A 26,084-nucleotide genomic window follows, 5' to 3' on the forward strand; every position below is an offset into this window, starting at 1 on the left:
TAAACATATCTAATATAGTAAGTTGAGGGCCTCAAAGTCACTAAATGACACTAGATGGCGATATATGTCCCAAGTGAACACAGAACCCAATAATGTATGCAAATAGATCACTATATATCCACAAAGTAATTCAATAAATTAAGGATCTAAAATCAGCTGTATAGCACTAAATAGTGATAAAGGTCCCAGGTGAACACATGACCAAGTAAAACATGATGATAAACCGCTAAATATAGCAATTATACAAGATTCATATCCCCAGTTTAATATAACCTGGACATCTCAAACTCACCTATATCAGGTTAACCGTTCAGTGTAACGTGTCCCGACGCGCACGTTTCGTGGTCTTCTTCACGGCTCCCCCCGAATATTTATTCACTCCCTGATGAAATTCCTACGAAACGTACAGTCCAGACCAAAAGTTTGGACACACCTTCTCATCTCTAGAACAACTATTAAGAGGAGACTTTGTGCAGCAGGCCTTCATGGTAAAATAGCTGCTAGAAAACCACTGCTAAGGACAGGCAACAAGCAGAAGAGACTTGTTTGGGATAAAGAACACAGGGAATGGACATTAGACCAGTGGGAATCTGTGCTTTGGTCTGATGAGTCCAAATTTGAGATCTTTGGATCCAACCACCGTGCCTTTGTAGAAAAGGTGAACGGATGGACTCTATATGGCTGGTTCCCACTGTGAAACATGGAGGAGGAGGTGTGATGGTGTGGGGGTGCTTTGCTGGTGACACTTGTGACGCCCTGGACTAGCCAGGTAGTCACAGACATAACAACATACACACCCCCCACCCTAGACAGTTACAACAGTCAGACAAAAACCCTTGTTGCCTCCCTCCAGGGTCTGATGTCCACACCAGGTGGGGCGGAGCCAGGCGGTTGGCCCCACCCACTGAGGAGTTCACAGGCCTGGAGGCGGGAAAAGCAGTTAGTGAGAGTGGTAGTTAGAGTTTGGAGGTGAAAGTGAGAGGTCAGAAACTGCAAGTGTCTGGGTCGGAGCCCAGGCACTGACAGCAAGGTTGGCAGACGGTGGTGGTCGTCTGCAGGAGTTAGTGGAACTCTGCAGAGCCGTAAGGACTGGGGCCGGGCGTTGGCCCGCCGGTACCGAACCGGGGAGCGGAGTGAAGCTAAGCACACAGGCAGGGCCATCGGACCCCGACCAGGCTTGGAGCCGCCGACAATAGTCAAATCCGAGTGTGACAGGAACCCCAGGGGTTTCCCAACAACCAAGACCCGACAGAAGGCAACATCCCACACCGTGAGGATATACAGCCACCGCCACAGGCTAGAGATCCAAGGGCCAGCGCCTGCGGGCAAAACGGGCTCCTACGGCACCTATACGCCAGGGAGCGGACTACCGGTGGGCATCCACAGGAGTCAGAACATTCTAACAGGTGCAGGGAAAGACAGCCACCATCACACCGTCCGGGGAGAGCACAACAACACTGCAGCTGGCTGCGGGACCCGTCCATCCGGCCGTTTGGTTTACCAGAGACTCTGTCATTGACTGTCTGAGTGAGTAGACCAGTGCCGTCCGACACCACGCCACGCTGTCCCTGCAACCCTGCACCCCCATCCATCCAGCCATCCCGTATCACCACCGGGCCCCGGGATCACCAACCCCTACCCACAGAGGGGACAACATCCTAGCTGCTCCCTACCATCTCTCCCGGGATCCCCGTCACCAGCAGCGGTGGTGCCCTCATCACCACGTCCCGTGGGTGGCGTCACGAACTCTCTACCCAAACCAACCATCCCCTTTCACTCACGGGTGAGGAGCGCTGCTCGAGTCCCCGGGTCCGGCCCACTGCTCGAGCCACCGAGCAACAGCAGCAGAAGCCCCGGAAGCGAGTGTGGCGAGCGCGTCCCCTCCACCCGCGACACACTGTCGGGGACTTATTCAAAACTGAAGGCATACAGAACCAGCATGTCTACCAAAGCATCTTGCTGCGGCGTGTTATTCCATCCTGTTTGCGTTTAGTTGGACCATCATTTATTTTTCAACAGGACAATTACCCCAAACACACCTCCAGGCTGTGTATGGGCTATTTGACTGAGAAGGAGAGTGATGGGGTGCTACGCCAGATGACCTGGTCTCCACAGTCACCAGACCTGAACCCAATCGAGATGGTTTGGGGTGAGCTGGACTGCAGAGTGAAGGAAAAAGGGCCAACAAGAGCTAAGCATCTCTGGGAACTCCTTCAAGACTGTTGGAAAACCATTTCCGGTGACTACCTCTTGAAGCTCATCAAGAGAATGCCAAGAGTGTGAAAATTAGTAATGAAAGCAAAAGGTGGCTACTTTGAAGAACCTAGAATATAAGACATATTTTCAGTTGTTTCACACTTTTTTAAGTATTTCATTCCACATGTTTTAATTCATAGTTTTGATGCCTTCAATGTGAATCTACAATTTTCAGAGTCCTGAAAATAAAGAAAACTCTTTGAATGAGGTGTGTCTAAACTTTTGGTCTGTACTGTATGTTGGAGTGGATGAACAGAACCTGTATTACAACTATTGTAAGTACTATACTTGAATCCTAATTATGTACTAATGGATCACTCTTAGGGTGGTGTCACACACAGCGACGACGACAACGATGTCGCTGCTACGTCACCATTTTCTGTGACGTTGCAGCGACGTCCAGTCGCTGTCGCTGTGTGTGACATCCAGCAACGACCTGGCCCCTACTGTGAGGTCGCCGGTCGTTGCTGAATGTCCAGCTTCATTTTTTGGTCGTCACTCTCCCGCTGTGATGCACACATCGCTGTGTGTGACAGCGAGAGAGCGACGAAATGAAGCGAGCAGGGAGCAGGAGCCGGCATCTGGCATCTGCGGTAAGCTATAACCAGGGTAAACATCGGGTAACCAAGGGAAGACCTTTCCCTGGTTACCCGATATTTACCTTCGTTACCAGCGTCCGCCGCTCTCTCTGCCAGTGCCGGCCCCCTGCTCTCTGCACATGTAGCTGCAGTACACATCAGGTAATTAACCCGATGTGTACTGTAGCTAGGAGTGCAGGGAGCCAGCGCTAAGCAGTGTGCGCGGCTCCCTACTCTCTGCACATGAAGCACAGCGACGCGTGTCGTTATGATCGCTGCTGCTTCTGCTGTGTTTGACAGCTAAGCAGCGATCATAAAAGCGACTTCCAAGGTCGCTGTCGCGTTACAGAAAATGGTGACGTAACAGCGACGTCATTGTCACTGTCGCTATGTGTGAACCCAGCTTTAGGTGTTCACTATACACAGCTTGCTTTTGATTTGTGTGCTCTGGATACTTATCTTATCGCTCTTTCAGCTCCCCCTGCTGTATAAATAACTGTGGAAAAAGAAAGAGCAATAGGGTCTTACCACAATAGGGAAGGGGTTCATTAATAAGATTAGACTCGCCTATAGAAGTTGTGCCAGTACCAACTCCTATATAAGCATGTACACTCCAGGTCAAGCCTGCAGTCCCAGAATTGGCTGATAGCAGAAGGTAATAGAGATGGGTTTTCAGCACCCCGCCAATGACCAAAGACGGCTTGAATATAGGATTAATGTTACTTTATTTTACTAAATATTTTTTTTTTTAATAATTCTTTATTAAAAAAAGTAACATTAATCCTATATTCACGCCGTCTTTGGTCATTGGTGCGGTGGTGAAAACCCTTCTCTATTACCTTCTGCTAGGTCCCCCTGCTGGGCACTTTTTGAAATTTTTAGAATTCAGAACCGGAACCAAGCGGACTGGTTAATTCACCAATTGAGGCCAGGACTAGAGGTCCTGTCCCACCCAAAGTACCTCATAGAAGACAACAGGCCACCGATAGGGATAAGAGGTCACCGTCAGGGCCCGTAGATCCCACGGGCCTGCGTCTGTGGGCACGGCTCCTTAGGCCACATCCAGCCAGGAGCGGACTCCTGAGTTTCACGCTAGGAAGTCCACCTTACACAAAACAGTGCAGAGAAAAGGATAGAGACCACCAGCCTGGTGGGGGACCCGAATGCAACCAGCCGCGGCACCGGCCACCAGCACTTTGGTTTTCCAGAGACTTGTGTGGTTTATTAACTGTGAGTACACAAACACCCCCTGCGGTCGCTATACCCTGCACTGAGACACCGGGTCCCAGGGCCACCATCCCTACCCACGGAGGGGTTAACAACTTGCTGCCACAACATCTTCCCCGGGTGCCCCATAACAGCAGCAGTGGTGTCCCACCTCACCACACACCGTGGGTGGCATCACAATCTTAACACGGCCTAGCCGTACATTTACGTCCCCGGGTCCGGAGACCCTCGAGCCACCCCCTTAGAAGGTCCAGATCCGAGCAGCGGCGGCTGCTGGCACGGGGGCGGCACATATTCTCTCAGTCCTCCTCAGATAAATGGAGTATACTCCCTTTCGCTCTTCCTCAGTTTACCTCAGATAAGATCAGGGATGTTTTCTCTCAGTCTACCTCGGATAAATGGAGTATACTCTTTCGCTCTCCCTCAGTTTACCTCATGAGATGAGGGATATTTTCTCTCACTCCACCTCAGATAAATGGAGTATACTCTGTTTCGCTCTCCCTCAGATAAGATGAGGGATGTTTTCTCTCAGTCCACCTCATATAAATGGAGTATACTCTGTTTCGCTCTCCCTCAGATAAGATGAGGGATGTTTTCTCTCAGTTTACCTCAGATAAATGGCGTATACTCTCTTTCGCTCTCTGTCGCGGGCGGGGAGGAGGGTGTCAACACTGCGCTCACCCCACTGCTCGGGTCCGGCTGCTGCTGCTGCTCTGTGGTGGCTCGGGCGGTGGGCCGGATCCCGGGGGCCTCGAGCGGCACTCCTCGCCCGTGAGTGAAAGGGGGGTTTGTTGGTGGGGGAATTTGGTTAATGTCCGTGACGCCACCCACGGTTGTGGTGATTGTGTGGACACCACCGCTGCTCTGTTTGGGGATCCCGGGAGTGGTGGTATGGAGCAGCTGGATGTTGGTTTACCCCTCCGTGGGTAGGGGTTTTGATGGTCCCGGGGCCCGGTGATGGGGTTGGAATGGTTGACAGGCGGGTTATGGGGCCTGTGGAGGTGCAGGGACGCAGGGGCAGCGCTGTGCCGCACGGCACGGAGGTAGTCACTCAGCCCAAAGATGATGACACAGTTCACGGTAAACAAACGGCTGGTTGGACGGGTCCCTCGGACGACTGCGGTGCTGATGTTCCCTGCAGTTAACGGTGACAGTCTCTTCCCTGCACCTAAGTTCAATGTTGGTAGCGATGGATTCCCACTGGTAACCCGCTCCCCGACTTGGATATGGGCCGGAGGAGCCCCACTCTTGCCCGCAGGCGCTGGCCCTGGGAAACTGGTGCCTTGGCGGTGGCAGTGTCTCCCCTTCACGGTTGGACGGTTGCCTTTACTTGGAACTTTGCTGCTGGGAGACCCGGAGGTCCCCTTCACTGACGGATTTGGCAAATTCGGCGACTCCTAGCCTTGCCGGGATCCGAAAGGCCCCTGCCACTGGTGCTGACTGTTCTTCGTATACCGCTCCGGTACCGCCGGGTCACCACCCGCCCACGGTCCTTTCGGCAACCTCCGAGCAGTCTCTCCTGCAGACGGTCACCGCCGTCTGTCAACCTTGCTGTCTCAGTCCGGGGCACACACCCGGACCAACTTCAGGCTCTTTGCTGTCACTGTCTTTACTTCCACTCCTGTCACTTTCACTGCCCTAGCTGGACTCTCCAACTACTCTCAACTTCAACTCAACACTATCTGCCTGGTTTTCCCGCCTCCAGGGCTGTGAACTCCTTGGTGGGTGGAGACCAACCGCCTGGCTCCACCCCCTGGTGTGAACACCAGCCCCTGGAGGAAGGCAACAAGGGTTTCTGGTCTGACCTAGGTGTTCCTGCAGGGAATGTGGGGTGTGTGTGGTGTTATGACCTGTGACCCCTGGCTTGCCCAGGGCGTCACACTCTCCCTCAGATAAGATGAGGGATGTTCTCTCTCAGTCCACCTCAGATAAATGGCATATACTCTCTTTCGCTCTTCCTCAGTTTACCTTAGATCAGATGAGGGATATTTTCTCTCCTTCCACCTCAGATAAATGGAGTATACTCTGTTTCGCTCTCCCTCAGATAAGATGAGGGATGTTTTCTCTCAGTTTACCTCATATAAATGGCGTATACTCTCTTTCGCTCTCCCTCAGATAAGATGAGGGATGTTTTCTCTCAGTTTACCTCAGATAAATGGCGTATACTCTCTTTCGCTCTCCCTCAGATAAGATGAGGGATGTTTTCTCTCAGTTTACCTCAGATAAATGGCGTATACTCTCTTTCGCTCTCCCTCAGATAAGATGAGGGATGTTCTCTCTCAGTCCACCTCAGATAAATGACGTATACTCTCTTTCGCTCTTCCTCAGTTTACCTTAGATCAGATTAGGGATATTTTCTCTCCTTCCACCTCAGATAAATGGAGTATACTCTGTTTCGCTCTCCCTCAGATAAGATGAGTAATGTTTTCTCTCAGTCCACCTCAGATAAATGGAGTATACTCTGTTTCGCTCTCCCTCAGATAAGATGAGGGATGTTTTCTCTCAGTCCACCTCAGATAAATGGAGTATACTCTGTTTCGCTCTCCCTCAGATAAGATGAGGGATGTTTTCTCTCAGTTTACCTCAGATAAATGGCGTATACTCTCTTTCGCTCTCCCTCAGATAAGATGAGGGATGTTTTCTCTCAGTTTACCTCAGATAAATGGCGTATACTCTCTTTCGCTCTCCCTCAGATAAGATGAGGGATGTTCTCTGTCAGTCCACCTCAGATAAATGGCGTATACTCTCTTTCGCTCTTCCTCAGTTTACCTTAGATCAGATGAGGGATATTTTCTCTCCTTCCACCTCAGATAAATGACGTATACTCTCTTTCGCTCTTCCTCAGTTTACCTTAGATCAGATGAGGGATATTTTCTCTCCTTCCACCTCAGATAAATGGAGTATACTCTCTTTCACTCTCCCTCAGTTTACCTCAGATAAGATGAAGGATGTTTTCTCTCAGTCTACCTCGGGATACTCTATCCCGTATGCTCAGAAAAATGGAGAATACTCATTCTCTCAGTCTGCCTCAGATAAATTTAGTATGTACTCTATTTCAAGAAGATACAGTGGCAGACATGTATTCTGGGGTGAGATGTAGTTCTTCTGTCTCCTGCAGGTTTACGACAGGACTCTGGTCACAACCAGTCTGCCCGTATAACAAGCTCGGAATTGTTATATATACTCCTCCCCTGATCACATGACTGTGACATCATCACAGGTCCTGTAAGCACAGAGCAGCCATGTATCCAGTGTGCGGCTCTGCGGGTGGAGGTAGGTGGGGATCCCTGGGAGCGGATACCGTTTACCCCGTGCGGTGCCAAGCATTGCCTTTCTTCTCTGATTTGCTATATGAGGTCTTGTTTTTTGCAGGACGAGTTATATTTTTCAATGTTTAGGCTTATATACAGGGCCGGCTCCAGGTATTTGTGGGCCCCGGGCGAAAGAGTCTCAGTGGGCCCCATCCACACATAGACATGCACAGATACATGCACATACAGGTAAACGTACACATATATATTTAAAGGGAAATTCACAAAAACACATATAAATAGACATAAATCTAGACACAGTCACATACGTACACTGACACACATATATACACATCATACATGCACATACAGACACATTATTTTTATATAGTTATATATATTTCTAATATTCGGAAGCCGTCAACAGTTTCATTCACCTCCCCGCCTGTCTCCATCCAGCTCCTCCTGGCATGTGTCTGTGCCAGGCTGATTGGTGGCTGTCACTAACAGACATGGCCGCACATAGAGCACACTAACACTGCTGTATATACATCACAAGAGAGGCTGGGAACATACACATTACTGGGGGGCATACATGTTACTGAGGAAAGGGGTATACAGCTCTAGAGGGGGTCAGTGGCTCTGAGGTGGGGGGACAAATAGCTCTGAGGTGGGGGGGTGACATACAGCTCTGGGGGTGTACAGCTCTTTGGTGGTGGGGACATACAGCACTGGGGTGGGGGGACATACAGCTCTGAAGGGGTATACAGCACCAGGGTGGAGGGGACATACAACTCTGGGGGTATAGTAGTATGCAGCCCCCATATTCCTCCATATAGTGTTATGAAGCCCCCATAGTCCTCCTTATAGTATTATGTAGCCCCCATGTAGCATTATGCAGCCCCCATATGGCATTATGCAGCCCCCATATGGCATTATGCAGCCCCCATATGGACATATACAGCTGCCATATGGCACTATGCAACCCCTATATAACATTAAGCAGCCCCAATATAGCACAATGCAGACCCATATAGCACTAGGCACCCTCATGTAGTATACAGCCTACATATAGCACAGACAAAACAATCACTGATCCTGGGGAGACCAGCCAGAGAAAACACTGCCAGCAGCCAACAAGGGCGCTCATGACAGTGAAATCCTAGGTGCATTGCCCCCTGGGAAATATGCAAATCAAAAAAAGTTTGTGGAGCCTCTGTTAGGAGTCTCAACACAGAAAACTAGCCAAATATGACAAGGGAATTACCAAGGCCAGGTGTCCATCGATGTGTGTGTGTGGATGGATACCTGGCCTTGGTAATTCCCTTGTCAAATCTTTAAACTTGTCAAAAAGTTGGATATTGACTAAAAGGGCCACTTAATATGGTGGTTATTGTGGTTTCCTAAAAAAAGCCACTCCTTGGCTAGGTCCTTCCCAGAGGGATATCTGGCTAGTTTTCTGTGTTGAGACTCCTAACAGAGGTTTCACGGACTTTTTTGATTCACATATATCAAAGTACAGACCCAGATAGCATTAGGCACCCTCATGTAGTACACAGCCCCTATATAGCACAGTGCAGACCCAGATAGCATTAGGCATCCTCATGTAGTACACAGCCCTCATATAGCACAATGCAGACCCATATAGCATTAGGCACCCTCATGTAGTATACAGCCCGCATATAGTACAGTACAAACCTAGATAGCATTAGGCACCCTCATGTAGTACACAGCCCTTATATAGCATATAGCACAGTGCAGACCTAGATAGTATTAGGCATCCTCATGTGTAATACAGCCCGCATATAGCACAATGTAGACCCAGATAGCATTAGGCATCCTCATGTAGTATACAGCCCGTATATAGCACAGTGCAGAGCCAGATAGCATTAGGTACCTTCATGCAGTATATAACCCGTATATAGCACAGTGCAGAGCCAGATAGCATTAGGCACCCTCATGTAGTATACAGCCCATATATAGCACAGTGCAGAGCCAGATAGCATTAGGCACCTTCATGTAGTATACAGTCTGTATATAGCATAATGTAGACCCAGATAGCATTAGGCACCTTCATGTAGTATATATCCCGTATATTTCACAGTGCAGAGCCAAAAGCATTAGGCACCCTCATGTAGTATACAGCCCCTATATAGCACAGTGCAGAGCCAGACGGTATTAGGTATCCTCATGTAGTACACAGCACCTATGTAGCACAGTGCAGAGCCATATAGTATTATGAACCCTCGTGTAGTATACAGCCCCTATATAGCACAGTGCAGACCCAGATAGCATTAGGCACCCTCATGTAGTATACAGCCACCATATCATTTAATGCACCCCCATCGTTGTCTGGCCACAGTGATGAAATACATACTCACTTTTCCTCGTTCCCCTGCTACTTCGGTCTCCTCGGCGCGTCCACTGCTGTCGCTCTTGCCTCTCAGCAGGCACGCAGTGATGACGTCAACGCACTCCGCTGCTGATCTGTCAGAGCACCAACAGTCACAGCGGGGAGAATGATGAGGGAGGGAGCTCGCCGCTCCATCTCATCATTGCTTTCAATTGTATTGGCAACTGCAATGCCAATACAATTGAAAGCATGGTCCTCGGCGGGGGGGAGGCCAGTGACAGCGCGGTCACTGGGCCCCCCTGAGTAGCGGTATACCACTTCTACCACCGCGAGTGGGCCCCCCAGCAGCACAGGGGTCCGGCATTTGACCGGGTTTGCCGGGTGCTGATGCTGGCACTGCTTATATATACCTTACTAGGTTGCTTGTAATACTTTTATTTTTAAAGATTTGGGAGATAATCTACAGAACTCGGCAGGTTGGCTGTGTAAATATCCTTACATCCGACCTGATCTCAGCTGTTTAGTGGGACTGACCGGTGTCATACACCAACTGTTCAAATATTCATTTAGTAATACGTCATCAATATGTGAGTTCTGGATGATCCCTTTAAGTTCTTGTTTTATATTAAAATGCTTCATGATCTGATCTACTGACCATGTATATGAATAGGTCTAAATAGTTGCACAGCCAGTCATGATTGCTTCCACATGGTACCCTAATGTCACCAGTACTTATATTGTTACTTGGGATTCTTTATGTTTTTACATTGGCTCATCGTCTTCCCATTCAGGTTCCTATAATATGGGATCCTCTCAGTGGAAATTTGACTTTGACCCATCAAGGGTGGATAGGGACAAGGAGAAGATGGCGGAGAGGATATTACACCTCACCCTAGAGATCCTCTTCCGGCTTACTGGAGAGGTGAGAGATTCTGATGACGTCACATTACATCATTCTTATCTATGGGAATAACAGATGGACAGAAATGGAGAGGTGAGGACTCTGGAAATGTCTGGAGTGAGATTTATTACTGTGTCTCTCCATAACCAGGATTACACAGTAGTGAAGAAGACCTCTAGTGAGCGCTGTCAGGCCCCTGTGTCTGAGGGATGGGGAAGACCCCTGAGCCCAATCACGGGGCCTCCACCTCACCCCCCAATACATGAGGACATCAATGACCAGAAGATCCTAGAACTCACCTACAAGATGATTGAGCTGCTGACTGGAGAGGTGACACTGCTGGGAATGCTGGGACATTATACAGTAACGCTATGAAGGGATCGGGGGTGACGGTATCATTGTATGTGTCAGGTTCCTATAAGGTGTCAGGACGTCACCGTCTATTTCTCCATGGAGGAGTGGGAGTATTTAGAAGGACACAAAGATCTGTACAAGGACGTTATGATGGAGGATCCCCAGCCCCTCACATCACCAGGTAATAGACAGGACTAAATACACACGGCCTAATTATCTGTATGTAAGGAATGAATTCAGCCCCTGTATGTGTCTCCTCCAGGTCTATCCAGTAAGAGGACAACACCAGAGAGATGTCCCCGTCCTCTTCTCCCACAGGACTGTAAACAAGAAGACCCCGATGTTCCTCAGGATGTGTCTCCTCCAGTTCTATCCAGTAAGAGGACAACACCAGAGAGATGTCCCCGTCCTCTTCTCCCACAGGACTGTAAACAAGAAGACCCCGATGTTCCTCAGGATGTGTCTCCTCCAGTTCTATCCAGTAAGAGGACAACACCAGAGAGATGTCCCTATCCTCTTCTCCCACAGGACTGTAAACAAGAAGCTCCCGATGTTCCTCAGGATTATCAGGTAGATGGAGAGAAGGGGCCATGAAATCTCCCTATGATGTGTAGACGGCTGTGAAGCTCTTGTGCTCAGTCTTGTTTTATCCTCCAGTATTATATGTGTTACTAGAAGGTGGCCCGATTCTACGCATCGGGTATTCTAGAATTTACGTATTGTGTAGTTAATGTATGATTTTTGTTATATATATATATATAGATGTTGTTGTGTGTAGCTACCAAGTGTTTGTGTAGGGCGCTGTACATGTTCTGGGTGTTGTCTGGGTGTGGCGGGGGGTGTGAGCAGTGTTGTTTGTGTGTTGCGTTGTGTGTGTTGCGTTGTTTGTGGAGTGCTGTGTGTGTGTGTGTTGCGCGGTTTGTGTGGGTGTGGGGTGTGTGTGTGTATTGGTGGGAGGTATGTTATGTGCAATTGTCGCGGGCGGGGAGGAGGGTGTCAGCACACTACGCTCACCCCTTCTGCTCGGGTCCGGCGGTTGCTGCTCAGTGGTGGCTCGAGCGGTGAGCCGGATCCCGGGGGTTTCTCGAGCGGCACTCCTCGCCCGTGAGTGAAAGGGGTTTGTTGGGTGTGGGGATTGTTTATAGTCCGTGACGCCACCCACGGTTGTGGTGATTGCACCACCGCTGCTCTATATGGGGATCCCGGGGATGGTGATGCGGAGCAGCCAGGTGTTGTGTTGCCCCTCCGTGGGTAGGGGTTGGTGATCCCGGGGCCCGGTGATGGCTTGGGAGGTGCAGGGCCTGGTGGGCGCAGGGACGCGGGGGCAGCGCTGTGCCTTGCGGCACTGTGGCATACACTCAGCCTGAGACGTTGACACAGTTTTTACGGTAAACCAAACGGCTGGTAAGACGGTCCCACGGACGGCTGCACTTGCTCTCCCGGTAGGTGACGGTGATGTCCCTTTTCCTAGCACCTTTGTGTACTTGTTGGTTGCGATGGGTCCCCACCGGTAACCCGCTCCCCGGCTTCAAGCTGGACCGGAGGAGCTCTACTCTTTGCCCACAGGCGCTGGCCCTAAGAAACTGGTGCCTTGGCGGTGGCGGTGTCTCTCTTACACTGGCTGGGCTGTTGCCTTCAATCGGGACTTGGCTGTTGGGGGATCTACGTCCCCTTCACTGACGGATTCGGCAAATTATGGCGACTCCAAGCCTTGCCGGGGTCCGAGAGGCCCCTGCCCTGGTGCTGACTGTCCTTCGGAACACTGCTCCAGACCGCCGGGCACACAGCCTACGGGGTCCTTCCAGGAACTTCCAAACGGTCCCCCTCCAGACAGTCACCGCCGTTGCTGACCTTGCTGACCTGTCCTGCACACAGCTGGACTACCTCAGGCTTTTGTACACTCCTTCTGTTCTGTCACCACTCTTGCTGTCCTCCTTTACTACTTTTCTTTCTTCACTTTCACTTAGCTGTTTACTTTAGCCCTGTCTGGGCTACTCCTCCACTCCTTCCACTTCCTCCTCCCTGACTAGACTGCCTTGTTTTTCCCGCCTCCAGAGCTGTGATCTCCTCGGTGGGCGGAGCCAACCGCCTGGCCCACCCCCTGGTGTGAATCATCAGTCTCTGGAGGAAGGCAACAAGGATTTTTGGTTAGCTTAGATGTTCCTACCTGGGATGTAGGGTGTGGTGGTGTGTGACCTGTGTCCCCTGGCTTGCCCAGGGCGACACACAATGTGTGTGTTGTGCGGTATGTGCGTATATTTGTGTGTGCCGCGCTGTTTGTGTGTTGGGTGTTGTGTGTGTGCGGCGTTGTCTGTGTGTGTGGGTGTCTGTGTAGGGCGGTGTTTGTGGTTCCCAGTGTGTGTGTGGTATGTTGTGCAGTGCGTGTGTGGCAGTGTGTGTGTGTGTTTTGGGGGGAGGTGTGTACCCCCCATCGTGCTCCATCCCCCATGCTGCGCACCCCCCATCGTGCTCCATCCCCCATGCTGCGCAATCCCCATCGTGCTCCATCCCCCATGCTGCGCGTTCCCCATCGTGCTCCATCCACCATGCTGCGCACTCCCAAACGTGCTCCATCCCCCATGCTGCGCACTCCCCATCGTGTTCCATCCCCCATGCTGCGCATTCCCCATCGTGCTCCATCCACCATGCTGCGCATTCCCCATTGTGCTCCATCCCCCATGCTACGCACTCCCAAACGTGCTCCATCCCCCATGCTGCGCACTCCCCATCGTGCTCCATCCCCCATGCTGCGCACTCCCCATCGTGCTCCATTCCCCATGCTGCGCACTCCCCATTGTGCTCCATCCCCCATGCTGCGCACCCCCCATTGTGCTCCATCCCCCATGCTGCGCACCCCCCATTGTGCTCCATCCCACATGCTGCGCACTCCCCATCGTGCTCCATCCCCCATGCTGCGCACTCCCCATCGTGCTCCATTCCCCATGCTGCGCACTCCCCATTGTGCTCCATCCCCCATGCTGCGCACCCCCCATTGTGCTCCATCCCCCATGCTGCGCACCCCCCATTGTGCTCCATCCCCCATGCTGCGCACCCCCCATTGTGCTCCATCCCCCATGCTGCGCACCCCCCATTGTGCTCCATCCCCCATGCTGCGCACTCCCCATCGTGCTCCATCCCCCATGCTGTGCACTCCCCATCGTGCTCCATCCCCCATGCTGCGCATTCCCCATCGTGCTCCATCCCCCATGCTGCGCAATCCCCATCGTGCTCCATCCCCCATGCTGCGCATTCCCCATCGTGCTCCATCCCCCATGCTGCGCACTCCCCATCGTGCTCCACAGTCACACATCAGACAGTATACACGCACACATCTGATCGCATACACTCACACACACACCCCACTTCTCCCTGTGCCCACCAGTGGGCGGTCCCAGCAGCTGTGCTGCACGCCGTGCTCCTCTGCCGACACTCACAGATCCGATCGCATACACTCACACATCACACTCACACACATCCGATCGCATACACGCACACAGACACTGACGATATCGCACATACGCGCTCACACAATCACAACATCCGGAGATACCACATGCTTCCGGCCATGTGATCCTCCGGCAGGTCCTGGAAGGTCGCTGCATGCACAGGATCGCCGCCGAGAAGCAAGCGATATCACGGGATGATGTGAGTGTGTGGATGCGATCTGATGTGTGTGTGAGGTGTGTGTGTGTGTGTGTGTATAGATGCGATCTGATGTGTGTGTGTGTGTGTGTGTCTGTTCTTATGTGTGTGTGTGTGTGTCTGTTCTTATGTGTGTGTGTGTGTTCCGCCGCTGCAGGACCTTGATGCGCTCACCTAGGGGCGAGAGGCCATTCCGTGTGGGGGGCGGAGCCTGGGCGAGCGGCCATTCCTCCCGGGGGGGTCGGAGGCGAGGCGAGCGGCCAATCCGTGCGGGGGGAGGAGGCAAGGCGAGCGGCCAATCCGTGAGGCCGAGCGGCCAATCCGTGCAGGGGGCGGGGCCATGGCGAGCCCAGCGGCCAATCCGCTGTTTGTCACCGTAAGGACATGGCCAATCCGTGGGGGGGGGCGGAGCCGAGGCAAGCGGCCAATCCGTGCGGGGGGAGGAGGCGAGGCGAGCGGCCAATCCGTGCGGGGGGCGGGGCCATGGCGAGCCCAGCGGCCAATCCGCTGTTTGTCACCGTAAGGACATGTCACCGTAAGGACACAATTTTGGAGCAAGACAGACAGACAGACAGACAGACAGAAAGAATAAGGCAATTATATATATAGATACTTGTGTAATGAGAGCGGTGGAGATGGCAGGATTAGAGCTGATCATAGATGGGACTTCTCCATCTGTCTGTGACTTTTACAATATTTGTTTCAGGGGGAAGATCTGACCCATATTAATACTACAGAGACATATGTGAGGGGGGATGAGCGGAGTAAAGAGGAGAATTGTACAAATTATGATTCAGGTGAGTAGTGACCGCTCTCGCTCTGACAAGACACATATCCAAGATCATTTGTTTCACTATCAAATAACAAAATATAAAACAAATCCAAACCGGCAAATCACAGATAAGTCACAGTCTTCTCAATGGCAAAGTCATAAATCTGTTACACTAGTTAACCGCTTCAGTGAACATAGTAAAAAAAAAAGTAGCCAAAATGTCTTTTCATCATACAGCTGACAAAAAAGTGGAATAAAACACGATCAAAAAGCCTTATGTAAATAAAAATTGTATTGCTAAAGACGTCCTCTTGTCTCGTAAAAAATAAGCTGGCATGCAGCTCCATCAGAAGAAAAATAAAAAGTTATAGCCCTCAGGAATGCAAAAACTATTTTTGTTAAAACAACTAAACACAAAAACCTATATAAATCTGGTATCACTGTAATTATACTGACCTGAGGAATAAATCCACCTAATTACTTTTACTGCAAAATGAGCAGTGTAAAAAATAACTAATTCTTCAACTGCTATTGATTTGTTTATTCTGCCTCCTAAAACTTGCAGTACGGTGCGGCATTTATCCAGCGCTCTGGGCTGAGCGCTTACATTAGGGATTACATGTATATCTCTGATAAACGTGATTCAGGCAGAATTTGCTGTAATGAAGCAGAGGGGGTCACTTTTACCTTACGTTTGGTCTGTGGTCCTGCGGTGTCTATCTTTTCCACTTCTTTTTAGATATGAACAAAAGTGCGATCAAGAAATCTGTTGTTCACCTTTGAAAAGATAGACCCATGAAACAGAGGCCGAACGAAGTCCGGAGTAACTCTGCTGCCTCATTATAGGGAATGGATCTGTTGGGGGTTTCACCTGAATCACATATTACAACGCTAATGTAAGTGCTCAGCAATAGAGCACAGGATAAATGTGAGCTGATCCAAAATGTTCTGTACCCATATTGCCACAAAATAGGATTCAAGACCAGATCTGTTAATGGAAATACTATATAGGGGGCTTTCAAATGACTAGCAGCACATAGGCTCTGGTAAAGTGCTATGGCTTCCCCCTCTCAAAAAAGAAATCCAGCAAAATCTGCACTCTAAAATCCAAATGCCCCCCTAGTTTCTGAGCACTATAATGTGCCTAAACCACAGTTAACATCCACATGTTTGGCATTGTTGTAGTGAGGGCCTGTTTAATTTACAGGGTGCAGGTTTCCAGAAGCACGAGCTGGGCACAATGTACGTGCACTACAATGTACAGGCACTACAATGTACTGGCCATGACAAGGGCTTATTTGCAATTTTTATTTCTGCAACATTCAAAGTGTTTGAGTCCATAGTTGTTTTCCAGAGACTAAATCATCACTGCATGTATAGATAAATTGCCAGAGGGGTGTAATTTCCAAAATGTGGTCACTTGTGGGGGTTGCTGCTGTTCTGGCACTTAGATGCTCTCTAAATGGAGTCTGCAAACTATTCTAGGAAATCTGTGCTCCAAAAATCAAATGGTGCTCCTTCCCCTCTGAGCCCTGTGGTGCAGCCAAACTGTACTGTACAGTCACATGTGGGGTATTGTCACGTTCAGGAGAAATTGTGTAACAGATTAAGGGGCCTTTTTTACCTATTCCCCTTGTGAAAACTGAAAATCTGGGGTTAAAGTAATATTTTTTTCTTCTTCTAGTTTACAATGTTATGACACAGCAGTAGTGTCAATTTGCTCACTGCACCCCTAGATGAATTGATTGAGGGGTCTAATATTGTAAAATGGGGTCACTTACGGAGGTTCTGCTTTACTAGCATGTCATGGGTTCTGCCAACGTGACATGGCACCCGCAAACTATTCCAACTAATTCTCCGATATGGAGAATATTCTTTAATATTCCCGTTTCAGCTTTGCACTGTGCCCAAAAAGAACTGCCAGTGGTTTAGCAAACTCAGGAGAAATTGTGTAACAAATTGTACTGATTACCCTTTTTGAAAATTAAAATTTTGGGGCCAAAGCAATATTTTAGTGGAAAAAATAAATATATTTTTTTTATTAAAACAGCCCAATGTTATACAATTCCGTAAATCACCTTGTTACGGGGGGACTGGCAGATCAGGATAATGTGTTAAATATCCCAATCGCCAGTCGGGGCCCACCGTGCTCCAGATGACAAAGGAGCTGCTGGCAACCCGAAGGTTAGGTGGAGAATACAGAGCTGGGTGGCTCTGAAATAGCACAGGAGACCTGGGAACCGGTCACGTGTGTAGGGACACATCAGACCGGACGACAACCCAGTTAGTGTTTCGGTGTGCCTGTAGCGCTACACCAATGACGTGTGCAGGGAACACTATGGGGAGATAAGGTATGCACACCAGTGACTATGGAAGGGGAATACATGGAATAGCAGAAACTGCTGTGTGAATACTGACATGAAAAATTCAATAGCTATTTGTTAGAATGAAATGTGAAAAATGGAACCTGCATTACTGCCATGAATATATGAATAAAGAGAAATTTAGCTACTGAATTGATCAATGCAGAAGAGCCCCAACACTACGCCAAAGTATTTCTCTACGTTGGGGTCCCTAGCTTGTGTGTGTCCTCTCATGCAGTTAAAAAACTTACCGTGTATGGGACGCTGAGACCCGGGCTATATATGCGTATAATGTGGATTGGCAATAGGTGTGTATGGGGAGGGTTCACAAACGAAAAACTACTAACATTAAGGAATAACGTTTGGAACTCCATTCTATGTCTGAACTGGGTGCAAAAAACCTAAAAAAACATCACTATGGGGAGATAAGGTATGCACACCAGTGACTATGGAAGGGGAATACATGGAATAGCAGAAACTGCTGTGTGAATACTGACATGAAAAATTCAATAGCTATTTGTTAGAATGAAATGTGAAAAATGGAACCTGCATTACTGCCATGAATATATGAATAAAGAGAAATTTAGCTACTGAATTGATCAATGCAGAAGAGCCCCAACACTACGCCAAAGTATTTCTCTACGTTGGGGTCCCTAGCTTGTGTGTGTCCTCTCATGCAGTTAAAAAACTTACCGTGTATGGGACGCTGAGACCCGGGCTATATATGCGTATAATGTGGATTGGCAATAGGTGTGTATGGGGAGGGTTCACAAACGAAAAACTACTAACATTAAGGAATAACGTTTGGAACTCCATTCTATGTCTGAACTGGGTGCAAAAAACCTAAAAAAACATCACTATGGGGAGATAAGGTATGCACACCAGTGACTATGGAAGGGGAATACATGGAATAGCAGAAACTGCTGTGTGAATACTGACATGAAAAATTCAATAGCTATTTGTTAGAATGAAATGTGAAAAATGGAACCTGCATTACTGCCATGAATATATGAATAAAGAGAAATTTAGCTACTGAATTGATCAATGCAGAAGAGCCCCAACACTACGCCAAAGTATTTCTCTACGTTGGGGTCCCTAGCTTGTGTGTGTCCTCTCATGCAGTTAAAAAACTTACCGTGTATGGGACGCTGAGACCCGGGCTATATATGCGTATAATGTGGATTGGCAATAGGTGTGCAGGGAACACGTCAGGCCGGGTGGTGTCCAGGTAGCGTTGACCAGAAGACCGCTGTGAAAGCGCCCTGTCGGCCATGTGTGTATGACACATCAAACCGAGCGGTCCCCCGATTAGCGTTTCTGGCCACCAAGGCTCTCAACTGGCCACGTGTGTACAGGACACGTCAGGCCAGGTGGTCACACCGGTAGCGTTGACTGGGAAGCCGATACGAAGGGAACAGGGTCCACACATCCAGCCCAGGAACTTCCTGTTAACGCCACAGGGGTCCTGGGGTATGCTGTCCATGTGCGTAGGGGGCACAACCGGACAGGTGGCACTGCAGCCGCAGCCCAGTTAACTCCACTGGGCTACACTAGCAGGACTGGACGGTAGGAGGTGGAAGCTCAGCGCCTGACCCTAACGTGCTGAGCCACTGGTGTCTTGGCATAACAAGCACCGGACGCCTAACCCTACCTACCGCTTCCAAACTAAGGCTTATGCTGCAATGGGCTCTATACATGGAGGTGTCCTCTGTCTGAGCAAATGTTAAGACTGCGCACCTCCATGTTGTCTCCAGCCCCTTTTATAACCTGGGTCCGCCCCAAACCCAGGGTGGACCACAATGGCACCTCCAGGAGCCAATAGCAGAGTGCCATGTCATCAGTGACATCACCAGCGGCCTATCCGATACCGCCACATCACTGATGACCTTATGGCAGTCATGCCCCAAATACCTCACCAGTCATCATCTGACGACCAATGGTGGTGTGCCAGTTCATAGGGGCGGGCCTCCGCGAGCCAGTCCGGAGTGGCCACATCATCAGGACACCTGATGTATGTCTGCCTTTTAGAGCCTGCTAATTCACGGACATGCCCAGTGAGGTCCTTACTGGACCTAGCCTCTGATGCAGTAAGTGCCTGAGCATGCTCAGTAGCCTGAACAACAGTCACAGAAATCAGACTATCTGCCTGAAAATGCTCAGTAGGAACAATACAGGACTTAGACACGGCACGATGTCCAAGTACTTGTGCAAAGAGGCTTTTCGCACTAAGTGTAGGAGCATGCTCAGTAGCCTGACCCGAGGACTTAGGCTCAGAAATGACATTATCAGGCTGAGCATGCTCACTAGGCAAATACTGGACTTAGGTACTGGCTGGGGTAAATCGGCGCGCGCATGCACACTAGCCGCTTCTCCACACTTAGACGTGGAGGAGGAAGCAGCCAGCTGGACGACCCGAGGCACGGCCAGAAACGACAGCCGGCTCCTGGGTGCAACAGGAACCGCAGCAGGCTGCTTGCAGCTATGGCGGCGCCGATTCGTAACACACCAGAGGGTTACATTTGCTCACTACACCCCAAGTGAATAGGGTCACTTGTGGTGGGTTTCTGCTGTTTTGACATGTCAGGGGATCTTCATATGTGACATGGCGTCTGTAATCTGTTCCAGCCAAAATAGTGCTCCTTCCCACCTGAGCCATGCCATGCGCCCAATCAGTAGTTTTCCATTAGGGGTGGGGTATCGGTGTATGCAGAAGAAATTTCACAACAAATATGGTTGCGTTGTCTTCTTGTGAAAATACAAAATTTGGGGCTAAACAATATTTTGGTGGGGATTTTTTATTTATTTATTTATTTTCATGGCTCAACGTTATAAAATTCAGTGAAGCCCCCAAGGTGCTCACCACTTATATAGATAAGTTCCTTGAGGGGTCTATCTTCCAAAATCGATTAACTTGTGGGGGGTTTCCACTGTTTTATGCACATTAGGGGCTCTACAAGTGCCACATGGCATCCGTTATTGATTCCAGCCAATTTTGCTTTCCAAAAGTCGAATGGTGCTCCTTCTTTTCCAAGCCCAGCTGTGCACCCAAACAGTAGTTTTCCACCACATATGGCATATCTGTGTTCTCAGGAGAAATTGCACAACAAATCTGGTCCATTTTCTCCTGTCACCTTTGTGAAAATTAAAACAAAATTGGGTTAAAGAAACATTTTTGTGGGTAAAATGTATTTTTTTTCATGTCTCAACATTATAAAATTCTGTGAAGCAGAGAGGTGTAGTTTCCACAGTGGGGTAACTTCTGGCAGGGTTTCCACTATTTAGGCACATCAGCCACATGGCGTCCGCTATCTATTCCAGCCACTTCTGTTCTCAAAAAGTCAATTGGCGCTCCTACCATTCTGAGCCGTGCCATGCGCCGAAACAGTAGATTTTTTACAACATATGGGGTACCTGCGTACTCAGGAGAAATTGCACAACAAATTGTATGGAGCATTTAATCCTGTTACCCTTGTAAAAATGTAAAATTTGGGGCTAAAAAAATATTTTTGTGGGAAAAAGTTACCGTATTTTTCAGATTTTACTCAGAAAATTTGGGAAGAACATGAGGGGTGCGTCTTAAAATCCGCATATAGCTTACCGGAAGGTGGAGAATTGGTGGGGGGGCTGTCTGCCTCTCTGTGCGGGCGTCTCTGTGTGGTCAGCAGTGTGCGCGGGCAGCTGGCTGCCTCTCTGTGTGGGTGGAGGGCTGCCTCTCTGTGCGGGTGGGCGGCCGGCTGGCTGCCTCTCTATGTGGGCGGCTGGATCTGCGGGCTGCGGTGGCTGTGCTGGCAGCAGAAACTGCAGGGGCTGTGCGGTGGGTGTCCGAGATGCTCTGGCTTCAGATGATGCCGCCCGGAGTCAGCGCGTTCGCAGATGGCCATTTCCTTGAAGCCTGGACCACCGACAGAGCATCTGGGACACCCACCGTACCAAGCTGCTCCACACAGCCACCGCAGCTTCCGCTCCCACCGCAGCCTCCGCTGCCAGCACAGATCCACCGCTGCCAGTACAGACCCAACCGCTGTCAGCACAGACCCCACCAGCACCACCGCCTCCTGTGACTCCAGTCCGCCTCCACTGCAGCCCCTTCTTTGGTAAGACAAAACCCGGAGTAAAGGATTGACCCCATTTTTTTTTACCTTTTTCTATCTCTAAATTTGGGGTGCGTCTTATAATCCGGTGCGTCTTATAAAATGAAAACTACGGTACGTTTTCTTTTTTTTTTCCCATCCACATTGCTTTAGCTCCTGTGAAGCACTTGAAGGGATGTGGTTTTTAGCAGTTTGAGTGGTGCAGGTTTTTCAGTAGTGTCACTATTTTAGTATTTTCTGTTCATAAAAAAATATTTACCCCTAACATGAAGTACACTATGTCACGAAAAAGCAATCTCAGAATCACCGGGATCCGTTTGAATTCGTATCTCATAAAGTGACACTGGTCAGAATTGAAAAAATTGTCCTGGTGCAGAATGTGAAAACATGCTCGGGGATGAAGTGGTTAATTCCCCGTGAACATTTCCACATTTTTTTAACTTTCCACCCAAGAACTTAAATTTATTTTATTGGGATTTTATATCATCTATCAACTCTTAAGTAGCGAGCATTCGGAAGTGTAAAGGAAATCGTTTTCTAAATGTTTTAAAAATATTAATCTGGTAATTGTGAGGTGCATTTATATTCATTCCCCTGAGTCAATACTTTGTAGACCCACCTTTGGCTGCATTTACTGCTGCAAGTCGTTTAGGGGATGTCTCTCCAGCCTTGCACATCTAGAGGATGACGTTTTTTCCCCTTTTTCTTTGCACACAAGCTCTATCTCAGGCATCCAACAAACATCCGTGCCGCCGGTACGTGTTTGGTACTTTTTTGCACGTACCGGCGGCACATGCACACGTGCACCAATGTTACCCTATGGTAACAGGCACACACTCGTAAAAGCACACGGAACGTGTGTCCGTGTGGTTTGTACTTGTGCGCGTTTTTTTTCACGGATGACATGTCCGTGTTTCTCCGGCATCACGCAGACACGGACCCGCTAAAGTCAATGACATGACATGTACGTATCTCACACATACACGGACATTCTACACGCACACACGGCGAGCATACACCATCACACGGATGTTACACGTACCGGCAAAACGGACATGAAAAACGGAACGCACACCCGAAAAACGGAACGTGAGACACGTATGTTTTTAATCCTGAAGTGTGGCAGAGGCCTCAGTAAGTTTGTGTTGAGACGTCTGTGAACAGCAATTTTCAAGTCTTGTCATAGATTTTTAATGGTATTTGGGTCTGGACTGTGAATGGGCTGTTCACACATATGAATATTCTTTGATTTAAACCCTCTATTGTAGCTCTGGCAGGATGTTTGGGGATGTTGTTTTGTTGGAAGGTGAACTTATGCCCAAGACTCAATTCCTTTGCAGCCTCTAACAGGTTTTCCTCCAGAACTACCCTGTATTTAGCTTCATCCATCTTCACATCAACACTGACCAGCTTCCCAGCCTCTGCTGAAGAAAGTCCTCCCCACAGCAGAATGCAGCCTCCACCATGTATGACAGTGGGGATGGTGTTTTCAAGGTGCTGTACAGTGTCCATTTTCCACCACACAGAGCTCCTTCTTCCACATGCTTGCTGTGTTTCCTACATGGTGTTTTTCAAACAGGACTTCTTATGACTGGCTTTCAAAAATGTCTTTTATCTTGCCATTCTTTCATAAACGACAGACTTGTACAGTATATGACTAATATTTGTTCTGTGAACAGATTCTTGCCCTTAGCTATGATCTCTGCAGCTCCTCCAGAGTCACATGGGCCTCTTGGCTTCTTCACTAATTAGTGCTCTTCTTCTTGGGATATCAGTTTAGGTGGACGGCCATGTCTTAGTCGGTTTTCAGTTGCGCTGTATTCCTTCCATTTTCGGATGATGGTTTGAGTAGTTCTCCTTGAGATGTTCAGAGCCTGGGCTATTTTCTATAACCTGACCCTGCTTTACTCTTGTCCACAACTTTATCAATGACCTGTCTGGTGTGTTCCTTGGTTTTCATGATGCTTTTTGATCCCTAATGTTCTCACACAAACCTCTGAGGCCTTCACAGAATGGCTATGGTTATATGAAGAAGAAATTACATATACACACGGAGACTTAATCTAATAATTAGGTAAATTCTGGAGGCATTTACTCACACAAGATTTTATTATTTATTTAAAGATATCAGACTACAGGGGGCTGATTACAAATGTATTTTGCAATTTCCAGATTTATATTTTAAAAATATTTGGAATACCATGTATCATTTCCTTTACAAATCACAAATACTTGCTATTTTTTGTTGGTATATCACATCAAACATCAAGAAAATACATCTACATGTTTCTAGGTCGTTTTTACAATATAATGAACAACAATAATGCTTAACATCATGATCTACTGGTTCTTGCTCTGAGGTCTACTGTTAGATTATGATCAATTTTGGCAACATAGTTTTAATGAGATAACTGAATTTTCTACATGACTGGTAACTTGCATGGACATTTTTTAGAGAAAGTTATAAAATATCCATTAATTTTCACAATATAAAGGTAGTTATATTGTTAAAATAATCCAATCTATTTGATTCTTGGTAGATCAATTTGCCACAAGATCAACAAGACATCTGGTACCCTCAAATTGTATGGCAGATGTTTGTGGTGTCACAAAACATGTACATGAAGAAGATGTCCTTATTCCAGATATACGTGATGTCCTTCACAACAAAGCTCTATGTTCTGATCTATCAAAAACAGTTAAGGAAAATAAAAGTTACCGAAAGGATGTTGAACATAAAAATGTGCACACAAGGAAGGAACCATTTTTATGTTCAGAATGTGGGAAATGTTTAAAAAATAAATCAACTCTTGCTACACATATGAGAACTCACACAGGAGAAAAGCTGTTTTCATGTTCAGAATGTGGGAAAGGTTTCAATCAAAAATCTAATTTTGTGGAGCATCAAATAAATCACACAGGAGAGAAGCCGTTTTCATGTTCGCAATGTGGGAAAAGTTTCAATAGAAAATCAAGTCTTGTTGAGCATCAAATAAATCACACAGGAGAAAAGCCATTTTCATGTTCAGAATGTGGGAAAGGTTTTATTCGAAAATCAAATCTGGTTGAACATCAAATAACTCACACAGGAGGGAAGCCGTATTCATGTTCAGAATGTGGGAAAGGTTTTATTCGAAAATCAAATCTTGTTGAACATCAAATAACTCACACAGGAGAGAAGCCATATTCATGTTCAGAATGTGGAAAAGGCTTTAACCATAAGTCAACTTTCGTTACACATAAAAGAACTCACACACGGGAGATGCCATATTTATGTTTAGAATGTGGAAGAAGTTTTAACCAGAAATCAACTCTTGTTATACATCAGAGAATTCACACAGGAGAGAAACCATTTTTATGTTCAGAATGTGGGAAACATTTCAACCGGAGATCAAATTTGGTTGCCCATGAAAAGATTCACACAGGGGAGAAGCCATTTATATGTTCTGAATGCGGGAAAGGTTTTCAACGGAGATCAATCTTTGTGGACCATCAAAAAACTCATACAGGGGAGAACCCTTATTCATGTTTAGAATGTGGGAAAGGTTTTAACCAGAAATCAAATCTTATTGTACATAAAAGAACTCACACAGGGGAGAAGCCATATTCATGTTCAGAATGTGGGAAAGGTTTTCAACGGAGATCAATCTTTGTGGACCATCAAAAAACTCATACAGGGGAGAACCCTTATTCATGTTTAGAATGTGGGAAAGGTTTTAACCAGAAATCAAATCTTATTGTACATAAAAGAACTCACACAGGGGAGAACCCTTATTCATGTTTAGAATGTGGGAAAGGTTTTAACCAGAAATCAAATCTTATTGTACATAAAAGAACTCACACAGGGGAGAACCCTTATTCATGTTTAGAATGTGGGAAAGGTTTTAACCAGAAATCAAATCTTATTGTACATAAAAGAACTCACACAGAGGAAAAGCCATTTTCATGTTCAGAATGTGGGAAAGGTTTAAAAAGGAGATCAGATCTTATTAGACATCTAAGAGTTCACACAAGTCTTGATAAGAATATGGAACATTTTTCAACTTTAAAAAAATAGGTTTTAAACATAGAGAATTCACACAGTGTAGAAGCCATATTCATGTTTAAAATGCAGTAAGTGTTATACCCAGAATTTAACTGGATTGATATATCAGTGAATTTGCACAAGAGATGAGCCATATTCTTATTCAGAATGTATATTTTGCAAATGTTTTTTTCAAACGTCAGAAGTTCTTAAGAATCTCATAGTTCAAAGAAAAAAGTCACAAAACTATTACAAAAGTAGTAATAATTCAT

At 47.8% G+C, this 26,084-nt stretch overlaps 1 protein-coding gene across 1 annotated transcript in view; it reads left to right on the plus strand.

The window, feature by feature from the left end:
- LOC142313165 (uncharacterized) overlaps nt 1–26,084 on the plus strand; it is a 115,190-nt gene that overhangs the window by 14,039 nt on the left and 75,067 nt on the right. The window contains exons 3-5 of the mRNA XM_075352153.1: nt 11,197–11,490; nt 15,269–15,359; nt 24,329–25,840. Of these exons, the coding sequence (XP_075208268.1) occupies nt 11,197–11,490; nt 15,269–15,359; nt 24,329–25,840 (1,897 nt within the window). The remainder of the gene's footprint in view (nt 1–11,196; nt 11,491–15,268; nt 15,360–24,328; nt 25,841–26,084) is intronic.

This window comes from Anomaloglossus baeobatrachus, chromosome 5, assembly GCF_048569485.1.
Source record: "Anomaloglossus baeobatrachus isolate aAnoBae1 chromosome 5, aAnoBae1.hap1, whole genome shotgun sequence".
NCBI classification, from domain to species: domain Eukaryota; kingdom Metazoa; phylum Chordata; class Amphibia; order Anura; family Aromobatidae; genus Anomaloglossus; species Anomaloglossus baeobatrachus.